The following is a 19,726-nucleotide window of genomic DNA, read 5'->3' as shown; positions in this document are numbered from 1 at the left end:
CTCCCCAAATTATACGGCGAACCCTTGCCCAGGCATCAGCAATGGATGTCTTCAGTCCACCGCTCGTGGTGTTCTCATGAAGCAGTACAAGACACGGCAACTTTGCTACTGAGGGAAGAAGTATCGTAGGAGTTGCTCAAGCAAGCTTCAACCTTACTTGGAAAGAGCGGATTTCACTCGAAGGGAAGCTACAATTCCCTTCTTCACCCGGATCGCCTTCTAATCTGGAAACTTGTGGCAAGCATCATTGAGAAGGAACTTTTCTCCTTTTGCTGCGCTGAAAGAACCCTTTTTCAACACAGGACAGTCTGAATGTGTGATGATGGCTGCTCCCGAATTCCTGCCACCATACAAAGAGGGTCGAGTGCAGCGTTGGCAGCATGGCCCCACCGCGAGCCTGCAGGGCTTGGCTTTCTGGCGGCCGAAATATTTATTCCTTCCCCATTTCCACCAAGTGCACCGTCCGCGCTGGAGGAAAGCCTTGGGACAGTTGAATCGTTGATATGTTGCCAGATCGTGTCATGATAGCACAAGATGAGGTGTCTGTTCCATGTTCACAAGCTGTGGGTTATGAGGAATAAGTCAGACGTGTTCTCTAGCTCACGGATTTTGTATTGTATTTAGCCTCGTCTTTGTGTTTATTTTTATGTTGCTTGCGGTGCAGTCAGTACTGTACAGACCGAATCGTGTTCCTCAAGTTCCAGAGCTTGAACTTCCTAGCGTGACGGTCGGCCGCTTGGCCCCCAAGATACGGCTTGTGGGCTGCTATTTGCTTGACTGTGCCGTTGGGCAATCTTGGTGGAGCTGCCCTCATTTCCATGATCTCCCACTAAGATTTAAGCTATTTTGTTTGTTCTCCTTGCGGCTGCGGCAGTTGTCATTAGCTAGTTGGAAGTAGCAACTGTTAAAGACTGTTCCTGATTCCTAATGTTTCTGGATATCAATTACCTACCTTGGTACAGAAGTACTTGTGTTCTTTAAGGGCTGTATTGGTATAGTCATACCGGTGTATCGACACGCCACGATATCTAAAGTTTAGAGCTAAAAATTAGATGGTTGAATGATGAAAGTACATCGGCGGGGTTATCATGGCCTAGGCGCCCGCACGAAACAAAAGAGCCTCCGCTCACTCAGCCCCCGCTGACAAGAAGAGCTTTGCAAAGCCAGCAAATGAGAAACGCTGTATCGTACAACGCACGTCCTCCTAGAAAAAGCGGCACTGATTTTCCAATGTCAAACCAAGCGGAATATTGAAAGTGGACAATAATGAGCGCTGCTTTTGGTCCAGGACAAGTCTATGACTCTATATAACGCTGGCAGTTGCGCTACCTCCATACTATATGAGCAGATTATTTTTAGATTGCCATGCCATTAAACAATCCTTGCCATGCATCTCTTCTAAGTTAAAAGTATCGTGGGTGCCACATTCTCAACGGAGAGATAACCTCAACGAGATCCTATACTGGGACTGGCAAACATTTTGACATTCATCAACTTTATTTCCTGTGCCACAGGCTTACAAACTCAAAATGAGCCATAGAGGGAGATTAACGCTCCTCAAAAGTCCACTCGTTAATGAAAAGCCGGGTGGACATTCTCAGCCTTTCGATTCGGAGCATGGGAGAAATGAAATGTATATGTTCGAGACTCCTGAGTTCCAACGGGTATGTACTGGATCATTATATATGAGTCTTATCAAAGATGATAACCGACACGAAATTAGCACGAAGAAGCAACAAGTATCGAGGTAGGCACTGATGGTCATTAAGAGCTTTATATTTTTGCTGACTACGCGCAGTTATTCTACGACTTATTTTTTGTGGCCAACCTCACTACGTTTACAAGTCTTCACGAAATCAATGGGGGCCATACACTAACCTCATACGCTGGGTTCTTCTGCATTTTATGGTTCACTTGGTGCCAAGTCAGTCTGTTCGATGTTAGATATGTCAGCGATGGCGTTCTGGAACGATGTCTCAAAGCACTCCAATTTGGTGTTATGGTTGGGTTTGCAGGTAAGAACGTCGACCATGTTGATCGATTTGTGATCGCTAAATGCTTAATATTGGACAGTTGTTGGCCCTAAGTTAGATCCTTATGCGCAGAAAGCCACTATATTTCAAGCGCTGTCTTTGCTTCTAGCTGCGTCTAGGTTTGTGCTGTCGATCCAGTACTTGATTGTCCTATTCCACGTCAAGAAATACAAGAAATCGCAAATACCATTAGCTCTTCTTGTATTGAGCAGTTTCATTGCTGGGTTGATCTATCTAGGCATCTCATTGTAAGTTTCTGCCACCTACAGATCGGAAGAGCGCAGTTCTAACCCCAGTCAGTGTCTTTAAGAAAGACCATCCCTCTAACGTATATGCTGCTTGGTACATTCTTGCTGTTGTCGAAATCGGAATCAACATCATCGTTTCCTCGTCTTGGAAAGTTGTTTCGTTCAAAGGCACGCATCTCGTTCAACGCATGTCCCTCCTGACCTTGATCATCCTCGGCGAGGGTATCATTGTCGTTTTTAAATCCATCGGGAAGATCGTAAAGCAGGAAAATGCGTATACCAGCGCCACTGTCGGTAATATCATAGCGGCTGTTGTCATGATATATTTCTTATACATGTTGTATTTCGACTGGCTCAACATTCACGACCACTTTGGATCGATCCGTCAACAGATTTGGACGTTCCTACACTTTCCTTTCCACCTGCTCCTTGTTCTGAGTTTGGAAGGAACTTCACAGGTCATCATCATCCGTAAATTGGCAGAGGCTGTCCAAATACTCAGTGACAAGTTCACTTCAGGACTCGCCAAATTCAACGATGACAGTGTTGAATATTCGATGGACGACCTAGTATCAACTGTCAACACAACGATTCAAAGTATTTTCGTGACTTACCAACCAACATACGTATCCACAATCACCGAGGTACAGGACGGGCTAGAACAACTGAGTCATGCGACGACTAATTCAACATTAGAAGATGCTGTCACCGATGTCCTTTCAACCGTCATTAATTCCATCTATGAATCATACGGGGTTGAACTTAGCGAGGAAGACACAGCGAACCTGACCAGTGCGGAGCAGAATGAAAAGTATGAGCACGCATTCAGAGTTCTAGTAAGTCTTCCTTTACCCCCTCTCACAGCCGTCGTTAATGAATTCCCTAGTTTATTTACTTTTTCGTTACTATTGGCGGCACAATTCTCCTCATGAACCTCCTAAACTACCTCTCCATTTCCCACAAATCCTTCCCGCGTCTCTCCCTCGGTTCCTGGCTACGTCTCGCTTTCAATATCATCGTCGGCGTCGCTCTCTGCGCTGTTGCAGGCATAGCAAGAACCAATGGTGCAACGGATTACCTCGTCTCGCCGTGGGTTCTACCCACCATTGCTTTGGCGCTGTTCTCGATGTTGGTCGTGAACAATTTTCGAAGCGCAACGCCACATAATACCACAGCGCATGATCTGGGAGGCGCTCATGTTGCCTATCATCCGACTGAGGAGGAGATGCAGCCTATGGTGCATAATGTGAATGGGGCCATGGGATACACTCCCCCCCCGCAACCTTATCAGCCCTATGGAGTGGGTCGAAATGATGGATCGAAATGATGGCTCGTGGTTTACGATGGAGGATGTAAAAAGGAGTTGGGTAAAGGAGTTGGTGTTGAATCCTCATGCGAATGGAGGCAAGAGTGTTACGTTGCAGCAATGCAATCCACCTCCTTTTTTTACGCGAAGCATTTGACGACTTTCATTTCAAACCGTTCTTGATAGTCTATCGTTTACATTATATACCACAATTTTATCTATGTCCCTTGTTATGAATTAAAATTTCCAATATATCCTGACACCCCTTCAAGCATCCATCTAACCTACTCCGCCACGAGGTCCACGTTCATTCCGCATCACCCAATACCTAAATAGCTTCCAGGCTGATCGACTACTTGCTGATAACTACCTCAGGTATGTAGCGTTTCCTTCCTAGGAATCTGGGAGTTTGGTCCGTATTTATGTAGGGGAACTTTTAAGGGACGTAAAGTAGGGCTGTGAAAGAGTGTATGAGTTAGCACAGCTGTTGTCAGAGAGAGAGAGAGAAGTATCAGAAGTCTATTTATAGTTTTGATCTCTACCGTATCAAGAATCCTCTTAGCTGAAAAGCGAACGACGAGTTGTAAGACGGGAAAACAACTAAAACAAGGCGGGGTATTTTAGATCAAGCAGCCCCCCTTCCGTTGTCCTTCAGACCTCCGCAGTCCGAGCCGTGGCGCCAAAACACCATTCCTCCTATCCCAATGCCGCTAAGAGGTGAACCAATACGCCCACAAGAGTGTCAAGATGCTTTCCCCATATTCGTACTCCATGCCTCATCGGCACCTTCATCCTTACCAGCCGCACCTACTATGAACTCGAGCACCTTGCTCACTCGCTCATTTAAAATGCCCGCTTGTCCCCTAGTTTCCGTAGGCGTGATACCCCTAGCCTGCAGGCCCGCAACCTTCGCTCTCCACGCCTTCTCTTCCCTCTGCTTCAGCGCGCGATCAACACGCATAGGCACGGCCAGAGTAACCCTTACAAGATGAATCGAAAGTCTCGCCTTGCCTATAACATCCAAATACCCCAATCCCATAAGCCGCTTCTGAACCCGATGTATTCTCCCAAGCTCAATATATATCAGCAGCGCATATGTTCTTGTGGTGAGAACGAGTTCTCGTATACGTATAAAGCTCCGCTCGACGTTTAATATTACTTCTTCGCTCACTAGATGCGGATATTGCGCGTGCAAGGACTCGAGCCATCTTCGGACGATAACAAAGTCGCCGGTCATGAACTCCTGCAAGATTGCTTCGACGGCACTGCGGAAGGTATGTTCCCCGCCTAGGAAGGAGGTCTTGTCTGGTAGTTGGGAGAGGGTGGGTTTGGAGGCTCGGTCGTAAGTTCTTCGCGCACTGGGCGATTTCAGGATATCGAATGCGAAACCTAGTCGCTGGAATGCGCTGGGGATTGTTAGGAAAAGGGTGCACGGTATGCGCCTGCATGGGTGGCGTACCTGGTAGAGAGGGGGTGGAAGGGGGGTTTATCGGGATGGCATATTCTCGATCGTTCGAGGTAACCTCTTCTCAATTCCGCAGGTGTAGCAGACCTCGGGGCTCCTAGAATTATATATAACTATTCGGTTTAGTGAAATGATGGTATTCCCAGCGCTTCATACGCGACATACATCTTCTTCGTGTAGAATACCTGGGGCGCATTGTCAGAGGTTGAGACTATCACATGTCAGGGGACCGACCACCCACTCTGGATTATGGCATCCTTCTCTTGAATAGCGCTTGCCTGATGACTCTCATCCGACATGGCGTCACAACAGAGACATTAGAGAAGAAGATAAATGGTAGACATAATGTAGATGGAGTATAAAATGAAGAAAGACGGGTCGCTCGGCGACGGAAGTTGAAATTGAGAGTGAGAGTGAGAGTGAAAGTAGAATTTCACATGTTTGGGGCTTGTGAGAAGGAGTGGATTGGGCAATCATGTGAAAATCCATCCATCCATCGTCCACCAACGTCTTGGCGGCGTTTTGACATCCGTCATCACAGCCCTCATCAACATCAACATCAACTCCAACCGATTTACGAAATACGGTATTGTAGGCTGAAAATACTGTACATCCCACGAAATACCGGTCCTCCCTCGAATCCTACTTATCATGTGAATTTCCCCCTAGCTGAGCGACTCGACTATGAAACTGCGATAGCCTCTAAGACGCCGCCAGCATGGCAGAACAAGATGATGCATCCTTACGACGTGGCCGCTCCCCCTCAGACACGTCGAATACCAATGTAGCGCCGTTTTCTAATTTGGATGCCCCAAGCAATGCATCGACCACCGAAAATGCCTCCCGATCAACGTCAGCCATGACCTCTCCCTTGAGCATGGACTTTAAAAGTGCCGAACCCGATGACCAGGCAATTCCCAAGTTTCCTCCTCTTCACCAGACACCACTTACTACAGACTCGCAGAGGCAATCGTCTATGCCAGTTGGGGGACCTGACGAGGATGAGTCGACGGCACGGCCTTTCCAACGAACTACGAGTCCGGGCTCCAACTTGAAAAGGAACAGGGGCGCTGTGTATGAGAAGGTCGGCGACCAAGGAGTCTGCAAAATGCACAAGTTCTCTTTGTACGAAACGGCGACTCGATACTATATCGTTGGGGCAGATGTGATGGACCGACGTTTTCGGATACTGAAGATCGACAGGACTGTCGACGCCGGAACTTTGAGCGTTACCGAGGACGAAATTGTGTATACGAAGAAAGAAATGAGCCAGCTGCTCAATGCTGTTGATGATGGTAACAAGAGTACCGGCGGATTGAGATTGAAATGCAGCACTTGGGGCTTGCTTGGATTCATAAGTTTCACAGGGGCGTACTACATGCTTCTAATAACCAAGAGAAGTCAAGTGGCTATAATCGGGGGCCATTTCGTCTACTTAATTGACGGTACCGAGCTGCTTCCGCTGACAACAAGCTCTGGCTCCCGTTTCAAACAAGATACCAAGAACACTGAAGAGGCACGCTTTCTGGGGATCCTCAACAATCTTGATCTGACTAGATCATTCTATTTCAGCTACTCTTATAATATTACACAGACCTTGCAGCACAACATCATAAGGGAAAGAGATGCTGTGGCCAAAGGATTACCATACCCTCATGTTCAAGACTATAACTCAATGTTTGTATGGAACAGCCACTTGCTACAACCAGCTTGCGATGCGCTGAAGAACCCGTTTGACTGGTGTCTACCCATAATACATGGCTATATTGACCAGTCAGCGCTATCCGTTTACGGACGGACTGCCTACGTGACCCTTATTGCCCGGCGGTCCAGATATTTCGCTGGAGCGCGGTTTTTGAAGCGTGGAGCAAACGATTTGGGCTACGTTGCCAATGATGTAGAGACGGAACAGATTGTCTCGGAAGCTTTGACTACTTCGTTTCATGCTCCCGGCCCAAAATTGTTCGCAAATCCAGGCTTTACATCTTATGTTCAACATCGAGGAAGTATCCCTCTATACTGGACTCAAGATAACACTGGAGTAACACCAAAGCCACCAATTGAGCTGAATCTAGTCGATCCATTCTATGTAGCAGCGGCGTTGCATTTTGACAACTTGTTCCAGAGATATGGTGCCCCAATCTATGTTCTCAATTTGGTCAAGTCAAGAGAGCGTACCCCTAGAGAGAAGAAGCTCCTTGACGAGTACACGAATGCTATCAAGTACCTCAACCAATTTCTACCGGCCGACAAGAAGATCATTCATCACCACTGGGATATGAGTCGAGCGTCAAAGAGTCGAGACCAAGACGTGATCGGCACTCTCGAAGGTATTGCTGAAGATGTGGTGACAACTACTGGGTTCTTTCACAACGGGGATGGAATCACAAGTATGCCCAAAGTTCAGAATGGAGTTGCAAGGACAAATTGTATCGACTGTTTGGACCGTACAAACGCTGCTCAATTCGTTGTTGGGAAGAGAGCTCTTGGACACCAACTGCATGCTCTTGGCATTCTCAGAGATACTTTGATTGACTACGACACCGATGCTGTTAATCTCTTTACTCACATGTATCATGACCACGGTGATACTATTGCCGTTCAATACGGAGGCTCGCAGCTTGTCAATACCATGGAAACGTATCGCAAAATCAACCAGTGGACAAGTCATTCGAGAGATATGGTTGAGAGTTTCAAGCGTTATTACAACAACTCGTTCCTCGATGGCCAACGGCAAGAAGCATATAACCTCTTTCTTGGCAATTACATTTTCGCAACAGGCCAGCCGATGTTATGGGACCTCGCTACTGACTACTACCTACATCACGCGAACCCGCGAGCATGGTCTAGCAAGAATCGCCGAAGCTATATAGACTGGTATACACCGAAGTTTCTCGAGAAGCGAACTCTGCCTAAGTACGTTGGACCGTGTGGAATAGCAGCCGGCAGACCTTTAGGATTCTTCGATGATTATTGGCTTGAATACTACAAACCTCTTGCACTTTCGTCGATAGAGAAAGTATTCGCCTACTTGGGCAAGATGAACTCCACGCTGCGATATATCCCAGTCCGATCGACACAAGAAGGACGTTACGATCTCTCCCCATTCCGTGTCCGCACAGAACTAGACCAGGACGTTCCGGCGAAGAAGAAGCTCCGAAAGGAAGTAACAATCGTAGATCCCTCCGAGGAATTCGAGGAAGAAGTAGTAGACGACAACGCATCTATTATGTCCAACGCCACTGCACCTACAAAACGGATCTCAATCCAACGCTGGCTGCAACCCATCCACGAAAAAAGTCACCACGGCATCATGAAAGAACCACACAACATCCCCGAACCACCGAAGCAAAAGCTTACCCCTTTAGACAAGAGCAAGCAAGCACAATGGACCTTTGAGCAAGTGGTCCACGAATCTCTCAACCCCTCGGTGAACGATGCTGATGCCAGCGACTATGCACGCTATATCTCCCATCCTCAAAATTTGCCCCTCGTCATCTCCACCGAAATTCCTACTCAGATCAACACCGAGTACCTAAACTATGTAAACGGCAGTTGGCACGATATCGGTATCGTGGGTGTGGAATTGGAAGCGCCGGAGGAGGTATCGGGGATTAAGAGGCAGGATTTGGATCTGTATGGGAATTTTTTCAAGATGGCAGAGAATCCGCTTACGGTCAAAGAAGAAGATTTGCCGAAGAAGAGGTATAAGGCGTATAGGAAATGGTTGATGGGGAAGAGTTTATTTAAGCAACAGCCTATTGATTGACCCTTGAAGGTGGTGTTTGGGAGGGCATGATGGGATTATTTTGGCGTTTATGGGAATATGGGGTTGAGACTTTACTATGGACTTGGAGTTCGGTGGGATTGGTGCTTAGCAATGCGCAGGATACCAGGAATTGCATCCGATTTTGCAGATAGGACGACCGCGTGCGACGAGATGAATATCATACTAAATCGCACATGAAGTGAAGTTTTGCTTCACAGGCCGCCCAGCCAAAACCAAGCAATATTTTAGACTTGATTCTTGTAGTAATATCAAAAAGCGATCTTGTATTTCCTTACATCTTCGATACATGCCAGATAGTTATTACGAGCCCTCCCCAACCCCAAACATAATCCCCACCCCCCTATTCACCTCCACTAAAGGCCTTAATTCGGCTCTAATATTCACATCCCCCTCTACAGCATTGACAAACAGCCGTCCTGCCATCTTCAACTCCTTCTGTACCTCTTCCAACCTGTCCATATCTTCGGAATCAGAGACGTCTTTCCAAGATACTGAGAGCGCCTTAATAATCTCTATCTTATACTTCGGCTCACTGATCCGTGGCCAACAGTTCAAGAGTACGGTTTGCAAGGCTCGGATTGCGGAGAGGAGGAGCGGTGGGTTGGTGGGGGCGAAGGGGTCTGTTAGTGTGGTTGAGAGGATTGGGATTAGGTCCTAGATATCCAACATCAATATATTTTCTTCTGTATATCATATTAAGGAACAAAAAAGGAAGGCGACAGGATATGGGATGATATGACATACCTTAAGATGCTTAACAGCATGTATCCCCATATTCTCCACAAGTACTTTCGTTTGCTCAAGAAGAAGCTGCACGATAGCAGGGTATTCAGAAGCATGATGATAGCCCATAAAAACACCCCCCCTCATCACACGATCCAAGAATTCAATCCTCGCCTTCTCTCCCACTTCATACCGCACATCGCACAGCACGCCCAGGGCTGCATACGCGCCGGAAAGTAAGCGCATACTCTCGTCCACGGGCGTCAGGTTCGGCAGGTACAGCAGCGTGGGCAGCAGCGCGTCTTCGAAGACCTCGCCGATACCGCTTTGCTTGAGCAGCTTGGAGGTTAGGTGCGGGAGGAAGGTGGAGAGGAGATGAGAGCCTGTTGCGCGGAAGCCGGTGGAGGCGTCGTCGAGGAGGGTCAGGAGGGGTGGGAGAAAGAGGTGCCAGTTTTGGGCTATTATCTCTCCCTACATGGGCATTAATTAAATTAGTATGTAAATGCAGGTTACGTTTCAGAGAGAGAGAGAGAGAGATGTCGCATACCGGAGCATTTTGCACAACCCACGAAAATACCCGCACAGCATACACAGTTTCGTATTTCCACGGTTTACTGGTGCGTTCTGCTGCGACGTCGTGTTTTGGTAGGGGCGCGGAGGACGGCATTGCTTTCCGGCCTGAGGAGGTGATGGTGCTAGGTTTTGAGTGAGAGAAGAGGGGGCGGATAAAGGTGTTTAGAAGGGTGATGATGAGGTCTTGGGTGTGCGTTTGGGGGGTGTAGAGGGAGAGAAGGGAAGTGGAGCGGGAAAGGATTGCGGGTGTTGTCCAGGGGTCCATTGTGGAAGAGAATGCGATAAGTGTGATGATAATCTTGGGGTCTATGGTGGAGGGGCGTGGAGATGAAAGCTGGGTAATCAGGATCTGGAGAGACTCTAGTCCTAGGGCTGCTTTGTGGCGGGTGTGAGAGAGGGCCATTTCTATTGAGGCTATATATATGTCAGTGAGGGAAGCCAATGACGTGGATGAGGGCATACCGTCTGAAATTTCATCTTGTCCATTGAGAGTTTTATCGGGAAGGATAGCTTTTGAAATCCATAAAGATAGCCTCTTAATATTCTCATCATCGCCGTTCTCTCTCTCGCGCCGACCTAAGTTGCTCAGGCAGCTATTGAGAATGAGAAGACTTTGGAGGTCATCCTATTTTCAAGAAAGTCAAAACCCAATTGTTACAAGTAAGCTATAAAGACTCACTTCTTTGCTTTTACTTTCATTGCTAAGCTCTAAGCCATCATAGAGCTGAGAGAGCGAGTAGCGCTCAGGCAGACCTGTGACAATCGTTAGAATCACGGAAACAAGAGCAAGGGGTGACTTACATTGGGGGGAGAGGATCAACACCTCGTCGGAGCTAATGCCCTTACTCGAGACCTTTGATTTAGCAGCTTTACGGGCTGAAGCAAACATCTTGATCGCATTTCGTGGGTTGTAGATGTAGATGAAGATGATTTGCGTTGCCAAAGGCGATTTTTGAGGGTTGCCAAAATTAGGCGAGCCGGAGCAGGAACCATTTCGATGTCCCTACCTAGGTATGATTTCAACTGTTTTCAATATCTCGAATATTTAGAGTGCTTATAAATGGTTCATAGATTACGAAAAAGAAAGAACAATGAAGCCTTTGACTTTCCTTCACTACCAGGATCGACAAAACTTATTGGAGGACGTTGTAGTTGAATTTTCATGTCTTTCATTTCACTCTTTTTGTATCATGACTCCTATTTTGCGTCGGGTATCTTCAGCTCCTTTCTCTTCATCCTCACTTCATTGATCGCCCCTTCCTTATCCTCATTACCCGGGTTTCTCAATTGCCATTCTACACACACATCTAACGCAGGTTTCATCCACATCCCCGGTTTGACCCCACCGAGTGCTGCTTTCAGCTCATCTCCATTGACTAGTAACTTCAATGAAGGTGCATCCATAACATCCAGATCCGTCAAATGATCGATGAACAGCTGCCATTCGCTGAATATTCCTTCAAATGCTGATACCATTATTAATAAAGTATTTCCATTTCACTGGGGTGAACTTACCATTCTGACCGTTGTTCATTGCCTCCACCAGGATCGCCAAGAGTACTTGAAGTCGCCAATTCTTCCCCTGGAAGTCCCATCTTCGAATAGACATTCCAATCGTATCACGCTCATGCACATAAGCATCCTTCCGCTTGATCGCATCTCGAAGCTCGGTGATATCTAAAAAGTTTCTAAAGGCACCCGTGACAACATCGCAGACTTTGCTGGTCACCTTGATTCCTTCTCTGACAACAAGAGTTCCAAAAGGTAGAGGAAGTTTGGTTTTCGGTTTTGCAGATTGTGGTAGAGGTACGCTTGTCCAGGGCGCAGCTGCAGCCAGGATCCAGGCAAGAAACTTAGCATCTTCTGATCGGACTAGTGAGTTGTAGATAGATCCAGGAGTTTCATTAGACTTCAGCACTTCCAAGCAATCGTAGGCAAAATGCCAGTTTGTGGTGCTGGGAATTGGAATATCTTGCACAGTGGGATCCGTGAAGACAAACTGGTAGAGGCCAAGTCGATCAATGAGCTCGAGAGCACTCAGAGGATTTTGACCTATGATAACATTAGAATAACATGATTCTGAGGTCTGTGAGAAAATCCACTAACCTTTGAGCATCTTCTCGACTTCAACTCCAACCCTCTCTCTGCTGATCTTGACCTTGAGGGCTTCACTAACAGCAGGATCAGTCATGGGAACCTCTGTCTCGGGATCAATCTTGAATCCCAGCCTACTAGCGAATCTGATGAGTCTCAGCACTCGTAGAGGATCATCGGTGAAGGTGGTGAGAGGTTCAAGTGGTGTTCTGATGCGTTTGGCCTGGATATCTTCTAAACCACCACAGAAATCTTCTATTTGGTCGGTGAGAAGATTGTAGAAGAGGGAATTAATTGTGGCATCTCGGCGTAGAGCATCTTCTTCTGCAGTCCCAAACTCCACTTGAGGATGACGACTATCTACCGAATATGTCTCCTTCCGTAGATTGACAAAATCTACGTCAAACCCCAAAATTCTTTTGGTGGCAGTTGCGAGATGCTTGGACTTTTCTGGATTTGCGGCAATGATATGGATGCTTCCCAAATCTTCAGGTCCAAGGGAGTGCTTTTCGAGGTTTTGGGGATCGGTGCAATATTCTTGGAGTTGGAGACAGAAGTCTTCCCCTGTCATAACATTGATAGCCGTGTCGATATCATGACTGGGGATGCCCAGAAGCTTATCCCGCACCCAGCCCCCAGCAAACCGAAGCTCGATCTTCTCCTCAATCTTTTTGGCCTCATCAATGAAACTTGCAACATCCAGCAAGAGTTTCCTGAGCCTTTGCTCTTGGGGCGTGAGTGGAAGTTTCTGAGTTGCCATTGGCGCTTTGATTTTCTTTGCTCTTGGGAGATCTGTAAATTCAATTTCGAGACCTTTTCGCTTCATTTGGTGACATGTGGAGAATTTATATCGCGAGGCGAGGGTCGTGACTCTAACGATGGAGGTGACTCGAATTGTAAAACAGCAGGAGTTGGCTAGGGCACGTTTTGAAAAGCAAAACATGAGCCGAAATACAACCTGGTCTTATGTAGAAATGTAAAAACCCCATTCACTGCTTCCCAGACTGTCCCAAGGTGGTTCAATATTTGTTAGAAGATGGTTGGATACCAAATATCAATATCAAACCAAAAAATGCAGGGCCCCATTTCCCGTCAAAATGTGTATATATCACGTGGTTGGAAATAATTACATTATACGCCGTTTACAGTAGAACCGGATGCTCTTGCGCCATACTCACTGGACAATGAACGGAAAACAGCAGATTACTAGGACTGTTATATCCAGATGCACGTTTGGGTGAAGCACATGTCTACTACAACAATCTCTCCGAATAATCCCTCTGATCAGTCTTACAAGGCCACGTTCGCCAGCCGTTTGCTGACCTTCAACAATCTACACGCATGCTATCCTGCATATCCCGGGGTGCACACCGACCAGATAGCTTTGCTTTATTCCGGCGGAAGGGCATTTACTGCTCTTCATGACATCTCCCGATAATGCCACGACTCCCGAGCCAACGGCGCCTTCGCCGCTGAGGATGCCAAAGCAGCGAGCACCTCCAGATGCCCAGTCAATAGCATCTTCAGTATCTACATTACCTTACCGAGCTTCGAATGCCTCCGTATCTTCCCTTTTCGCCTCGACCTCCACTCCAACTGGGTCAAGGTCGGCTTCTCCCAGCGGAGCACGACCCACACCATCGCGTATGCCTTCGAGCTCTGTATTTGGAGGTACGCCGGGGGAGGGGCAACAACTTCCACCATCAGAGTATTCAGATGATCCCAGAAATCTGATATTACAAGCATTTGTTCCCCATATCGCGGTCCATTCCTCGGCCGATACAGAAGAGTTGGTGAAAGACAAAGGGTTCAATGGAGGTCTTTGGGAGTTATTGAGGCCGTTTGGAGAGCGAGTTCATGGGAAAGTGACTGTGAGGGACAGTATAGGATCTGGAAAGACATGGGAAGATTATGCTGTCCGATTTGTTCAACTAGGTGATGGTCTAGAGACTCCAGAAGCACGGAAGAGCCAGGATGGCAAAGGTTCGGCCTTGAACGGAAACCCACCGGGAGGAAGTGATCTGGCCAGCAAACGCTCGAGAACTGGAGGAAATATCTCTCAGATTGAGAGCTTGGTAGACCGGCACCTGAACTACACAGAGGAATTCCCAAACATAAATGCCGAAGATTATTTGAACTTCAAGAACGGGCAGCTTCGGAACTTGGAATCCACTTCTCCCTTTTACACACTATTTCTACGGAGGGTACTATCGGGCATCCCTCTAGCACCCCATGAAACATTTTCTCATCCTGTTGCATGTGTAATTGCTATCAGTTCCAGGAATGCCAACCCCATTGAAGCTTTACGGAATCTCTACACAGAGTCCTCTAATGGACCTAAAAAGCTACCTGTTTGGGTCAACAACGAGTACCTCCGTTACTATGTTCTGGTTCACGACGAGGAAAGGGATGATATCACGAAGTCCATGACCCTGTTCGACCAGATGAAGCGCCATTTTGGCCTCCACTGCCATCTCCTCCGGCTCAGGAGCAGTAATTGCGTAGCAACAGACGATGATAGTGTTCAACTTCCCCGGTGTCAATGGATTTCGGCTTCGGAAGAATTGGCCGAAATTCAAGCCCGAGAAATGCAAGAGGATGTTGAAGATTCCCATCCTTGCATTTACGAATCGGACATGACTGCAATAAAGACGTTTATTCGAGAAATGGTCACTCAGTCAGTCATCCCGTCAATGGAAAGATGCGTATCAACTTGGAATGACCAAGTAGCATCGAGGCGGCGCGGTATAAGTGGTCGATTCATTAGCTTGTCTAAGAAATGGACAGGTTTTGGGGTTAGTTCACGGAATTCTTCTGGAGCTGGTGTTGGGACAGGGTCATCATCGAGCAACTACGATATGTCACAGGGATTCTACCGACCAGATGCTCCGGAAGCTGTGATGCGCAAGCTAGCAGACTACTCTTTCATGCTTCGGGACTGGAGGCTAGCACAGTCAACATATGAACTACTTCGTTCCGATTTCAATAACGACAAGGCGTGGAAATATCATGCTGCCGCCAATGAAATGGCTGCTATTAGCACCTTATTAATTCCACAAGCAATCAGCTCTAAAGTACGGTCCGAGACGGTTGACCGGATGTTGGAAACTGCTTCCTACTCCTATATCACACGTTGTGGAGCCTCTTACGGTGCGTTGCGATCCTTAGCGTTAGGAATGGAGCTGCTACGGTTACGTGGCGGGTCCGCGACTGATGATGCGGCACGATGGGGTTCCAAGCTGCTAGAATATAAATTGGTCGGTGCCATTGGAGATGTACTCATTAAGGAACGCGTTTCTGTATGCTATTCTTCGAAGAAAGGGCTGGGTTCAGAGTTATGGGGAGCTAGGACTCGCAAATCTGCGTTATGGAGCGTGCAGGCAGCCGATTCATGGCTCACACTTGGAAAGCTTCAGCAATCGAAACAGCGTCTGGAGGAAGTCAGCGAAAAATACTCTTCGTTGCCATACCCTGACAGTATATCAAAATTTTTATTAGCGAACGACTTCTTGCAAGGTCTACAGAGGGAGGTCCAGCTAGCTCTCTATCCCGCGTCCGCGATTGAGACACCAGGTGGCATGGACTTAATTGACACTACGATTGGGGAAGAAAGCGAAGCCTTTGATAGCCGCCCCCATCGAAGGAGTTTAATGGGTGCGACTGCGCCAGCTCTTGCAAGCCTCGGGTCAGCGCCTTTGCATGGGACGTTGATGGAAGGTGAGGAGGAAACAGCGCCTACTATCCAATTCGAATGAAAGGGTGAAGGAGGGTTGAAAGGGGTTCTTGCATGTACCATCTCTGAGCGTTATAGGTCTTGAGCATTGGGGTGGCGTTTGGTGTTTAGACAGCGCTTTGCATACACGGGCTGGATTTAGTAGGCACTATTCGTTGCCGAAAGATTGAGAAGTTTTGAAGAGAGATGAAATACCATATATTTTGGAACATTGGACTTTTTTTGTTTTCAGCGGCAACTGACACTTCTGCGAAACCTCACCCATTCATTCGAGACTTCCACATATCGTGACTCTGGACCAAGACTTATACTAGATCCATTTAATTCATCTTTGGTTAAACAGTATTTGAATGATCTCTCCTGAAACCCCCTTGATTTATGCATACCTTTATGCAGCCCCTACTCGTACCTTATTTATTCAGCGCGCGAGCGCGTCACTCACCGATTGGCGATTCGCGATAAGAGCAAAACATCAACACAATCTTGCTTTGCCTTCCAACCCAACTTCCCCTTCTCCAAATCCCTCGACAAGAAATGCCACATCCTCACCATGAGTGAGCTCCTCACATACCTGCAAAACAATGAACCCCAATTTCGCAAGTTCGTCTACTCCCTTTTCCCCTCCAGCCTTGCCTTGTTCTTCACCTCCACTCCACTGCATCATACTTCCACACCGAGAAGTACTTGTTCAACTAACACAGACAACCAGAGCCCGCCTAGGCGCCCTCTACTCGGACTTTCGCCCCCAAGCAACCCTCAACCCCGACGGCTACAGCGCCAACATCAGCGCCTGGCTCTCGGCCCTCTCCTCCGCTCTGCTCGCCGGCGCCGTGCCCTCCTCGCCGAACCTCCTCACCTTAAATATCAACGAGTCCCTTCTGCAATCCCTCGAAAGCAAAGAATGGGGTCGCCCCCTAGCGCTGGGGACAGTTGTGAGGGAAGGTGTGAATAGGGGGGTTTTGGTGGGCGTCAAGGAGTTTGAGAGTTTGGAAGGAAGTATTTATAATAGGCGGAAGGGGTGGGGGCTTAGCCCGTGGGAGGTGTTGAGTTGGGGGGCGCGGATGCTGGGTCTTGCTGATGGAGCGAGTGGGGAGGATAAAGTGCATGTTGGGGGGCGTGGTCGTGCTTCCTAATGTTGAGGCGGCCGCAAAGGAGTTTGTAAAGCGGATAGAGGGGAAGAGGAGTAGAACGGATAGGATATATTCGAAAGCTGCTTTTAGTGAGGAGTTTGGGGATGTGTTGGGGAAGGAGAAGGACCTTTCGGAGAATGATTTTGAGGTCTTTTTGAGGTTTTTAGCGAGGGATAAAGGGCTGGTGGCTTGGGATGGGAAGACGGTCAAGTTGAAGGCGAGTGGGGACAAGACTGTGAGTGGCATTACAGCGGAGGATACGAGTATTGCGTCTCTGAAGACGTTGATTAAGGATTTGGAGCTTCAGACTACGATTCTAAGTAGAAGAGTCGATGAGTTGGGCATGACGGCGAAGGAGGCTGTTGCGCGAAAGAATCGGGTAGCAGCACTTGCGGCTCTTCGATCGAAGAAGCTGGCCGAGACGACACTCACGAAACGACATGCTACTTTGGGACAGCTGGAAGAAGTTTTCTCGAAGATTGAACAAGCCGCCGACCAGGTCGAGCTCGTCAATGTCATGGAAACCAGCTCTCGCGTTCTTTCCGGTCTCAACAAGGAGGTTGGAGGTGTGGAGAGAGTCGATGATGTCGTTGACCAATTACGAGACCAAATGAGCCAAGTCGACGAAGTTGGTAGTGTTATTACCGAAATCGGCCAAGGCGCTGGTGCAGTGGATGAGACTGAGGTCGACGATGAGCTCGAGGCCATGGAGCGCGAAGAGAGAGAGAAGAGGGAAGCCAAGGAGCGAGCAGAGAGAGAAGAAAAGGAGAGGCTGGAGGCTGCAGAAACAAGGCGAAGATTGGCAGCCCTGGAAGAGGTAGAGCGTGAAGCTGCGAAGTCTAAAGAGGAGGTAAGCAATAAGTCAGAAGAGTTGATTACCGGGCAATCAGTTGAGGATACCGTGACGCAGATGCAGGGCATGTCTCTAGAGCCGAGACGAATTGCGGAAACAAATTAAGGTAGTGAGCACATATGCATGTCACGTTGGCGTTGGTGCATTGGGAGATATTTCTGGGAAGCGCTGCTAGAAGCAGGCTATTGTTGTATAGTTTTCATTGTAGAGATATCCGAGCTAATACCAGTATCATTTTCAAGTGTTGGAATGCCGTTCGAGTATTGTGACGAAGGAGGTAACTTAGAATTGCCACTTCCTTCGTCAAAGAACATTCGTTGTGCTCCATCTAGGCCGTCCGCCGAAGTATATGAAGCATTCGGGATGTTTTGCAACGAGCTTTGAGGTTGACTGTTTGCTGTAGTTCCATTGTCTTTCCTCTCAGTGTCCGCAGGAGCTGAGGTAGCATATGGCGAAATAAATGCCACAGGTCCTGTGGCACTCGGCTCTTCTGCTTCGATAGGAGGAACAGCAGGCTTAGTAGGGAGTTTCCGCCGTGCATTAGCAATGAGATCTCGAAACGAGTCATCATGCTTATTTGCCCATGCTTTCCCATCGAAGTTTTTGTCCTTAATCTGAGAACCAGGATCCATCGAATAAGACGCCTGTGCTCTCACTCCCTGCGTTCGCTCCCAGACCTCAAGTTCCCTTTTTAAGTCACTCTTCCCTTTGGGAAACCTTGCGTCACAATTTGAGTTCCATAGAGTGACCCATTCTGTAAATCTCCGTTCCATCATCTGCCTTGATCCCATCGCCGAAATTCCTTGATCCACAAGTTTCCTTTTGAGCGGGCCGTCTTTGACCATAGAATAATTTAATTGCGCCAGTCGCTCAGGCCGCTTGACTTCCACAGAGGGCGGCTCTGCAGGGCTCTGTATTGATCCTTTCGAACTTCTTGGCCGATTCGGCTCATCCATGCATCCTCGATCCAGGTGTGAGTTGATCATCACCTCTTTCACTAACTTTTGACAAACGGGGCATTGGACGACTCCTTTTTCTATAAATGTAATGTTAACACAAAGCACTTCCGGAATAGCGTAAGACTTGACTAACCAGGGATAAAGTCCTCATCATCGACATCTGAATCAACCACTATTACTCGCGTAGCAGGCTGAGGGACCAGCCGCCTCGAGGACCTCGTTCTCTTCGTGGATGGACCGTCCTCTACACTACCTAGCTCCGAATCTTCCCTACTCCGTTTCGGCGAAGCACTCCTTGCTGTGGGTGTCGGTCTCTCCCTGGTGTATTCTACAATCTCGGGCCGCGCAGCCTTGAAAGCCTCCACCATATCATATACAGTATTGTTGAACTTGAGTTTGACCTCTTGGTCAGCCGTCCGACAACCTGGACATAGTCCATTTCCGCCCAAAGCTCTCCTTATGCACAGTGAACAGAAGGTATGCGAACATGAGGTAATCATCGGGTTTTCGTAGAAGTCCTTGCAGACTTGACATCGTAGTGCGGCCTCGACGGCGCTGAGTCTTGGTAATGGTGTCGCAAGCCAGTCGGTGGAATCTAAGACTTGGGAGCCATCATCTTTAAGCGCCTTGCCGTTCATATTGCGTGGTAAGATCTCTATCTCGTCGGCAGGATCGCAGCTTTCATTCGTATTTGGAGAAGTCCTCTTAGCATTTGGGACAATGGCGGGGCGGATCGTAGGTATGTGATGTTGCCGCACGCCTTGAAGTCAACAAGTTTGAGGGCGTCGCAAATATAATAACTATTGTGAAAGAACAATT

General features: G+C 47.9%; 7 protein-coding genes across 7 annotated transcripts; 4 read left to right on the top strand and 3 right to left on the bottom strand.

Annotated features, from left to right (window-relative positions):
* Nucleotides 1–1,529: 1,529 nt before the first annotated feature.
* LHYA1_G005705 (uncharacterized protein) lies at nt 1,530–3,608 on the top strand (the record flags this gene model as incomplete). Its single annotated transcript, XM_031150649.1, has 5 exons — nt 1,530–1,664; nt 1,772–2,015; nt 2,074–2,281; nt 2,334–3,117; nt 3,168–3,608. The coding sequence occupies 5 exons, from the start codon at nt 1,530–1,532 to the stop codon at nt 3,606–3,608; spliced, it is 1,812 nt and encodes a 603-aa protein (XP_031004239.1).
* A 721-nt stretch (nt 3,609–4,329) lies between these two features.
* shv (DnaJ shv-like protein) lies at nt 4,330–5,351 on the bottom strand (the record flags this gene model as incomplete). The annotated part of the gene is made up of 4 exons (XM_031150648.1): nt 4,330–4,993; nt 5,047–5,165; nt 5,218–5,237; nt 5,294–5,351. 4 exons carry the CDS (start codon nt 5,349–5,351, stop codon nt 4,330–4,332), a joined length of 861 nt encoding a protein of 286 aa, XP_031004238.1.
* Nucleotides 5,352–5,770: 419 nt separating this feature from the next.
* On the top strand, nt 5,771–8,821 carry FIG4 (Polyphosphoinositide phosphatase; the record flags this gene model as incomplete). The annotated part of the gene is made up of 1 exon (XM_031150647.1): nt 5,771–8,821. The coding sequence occupies one exon, from the start codon at nt 5,771–5,773 to the stop codon at nt 8,819–8,821; it is 3,051 nt and encodes a 1,016-aa protein (XP_031004245.1).
* Nucleotides 8,822–9,142: 321 nt separating this feature from the next.
* On the bottom strand, nt 9,143–13,058 carry CCA1 (CCA tRNA nucleotidyltransferase, mitochondrial; the record flags this gene model as incomplete). The annotated part of the gene is made up of 9 exons (XM_031150646.1): nt 9,143–9,496; nt 9,587–10,036; nt 10,113–10,552; nt 10,601–10,763; nt 10,818–10,891; nt 10,940–11,141; nt 11,381–11,604; nt 11,654–12,190; nt 12,245–13,058. 9 exons carry the CDS (start codon nt 13,056–13,058, stop codon nt 9,143–9,145), a joined length of 3,258 nt encoding a protein of 1,085 aa, XP_031004244.1.
* A 595-nt stretch (nt 13,059–13,653) lies between these two features.
* trs85-2 (Transport protein particle subunit) lies at nt 13,654–15,987 on the top strand (the record flags this gene model as incomplete). The annotated part of the gene is made up of 1 exon (XM_031150645.1): nt 13,654–15,987. One exon carries the CDS (start codon nt 13,654–13,656, stop codon nt 15,985–15,987), a length of 2,334 nt encoding a protein of 777 aa, XP_031004243.1.
* Nucleotides 15,988–16,515: 528 nt separating this feature from the next.
* On the top strand, nt 16,516–18,053 carry LHYA1_G005700 (Uncharacterized protein; the record flags this gene model as incomplete). The annotated part of the gene is made up of 3 exons (XM_031150644.1): nt 16,516–16,565; nt 16,675–16,961; nt 17,053–18,053. The coding sequence occupies 3 exons, from the start codon at nt 16,516–16,518 to the stop codon at nt 18,051–18,053; spliced, it is 1,338 nt and encodes a 445-aa protein (XP_031004242.1).
* A 77-nt stretch (nt 18,054–18,130) lies between these two features.
* Nucleotides 18,131–19,665, bottom strand: rad18 (Postreplication repair E3 ubiquitin-protein ligase; the record flags this gene model as incomplete). The annotated part of the gene is made up of 2 exons (XM_031150643.1): nt 18,131–18,984; nt 19,041–19,665. Coding segments are annotated over 2 exons (1,479 nt in total), but the record flags the coding sequence as incomplete, so codon positions are not given.
* Between the last annotated feature and the right edge of the window lie 61 nt (nt 19,666–19,726).

The sequence above is a fragment of the Lachnellula hyalina genome (genome assembly GCF_007821495.1).
Source record: "Lachnellula hyalina strain CBS 185.66 chromosome Unknown contig00095, whole genome shotgun sequence".
Taxonomy (NCBI): domain Eukaryota; kingdom Fungi; phylum Ascomycota; class Leotiomycetes; order Helotiales; family Lachnaceae; genus Lachnellula; species Lachnellula hyalina.
This window is presented reverse-complemented; position numbering and strand designations above follow the sequence as displayed.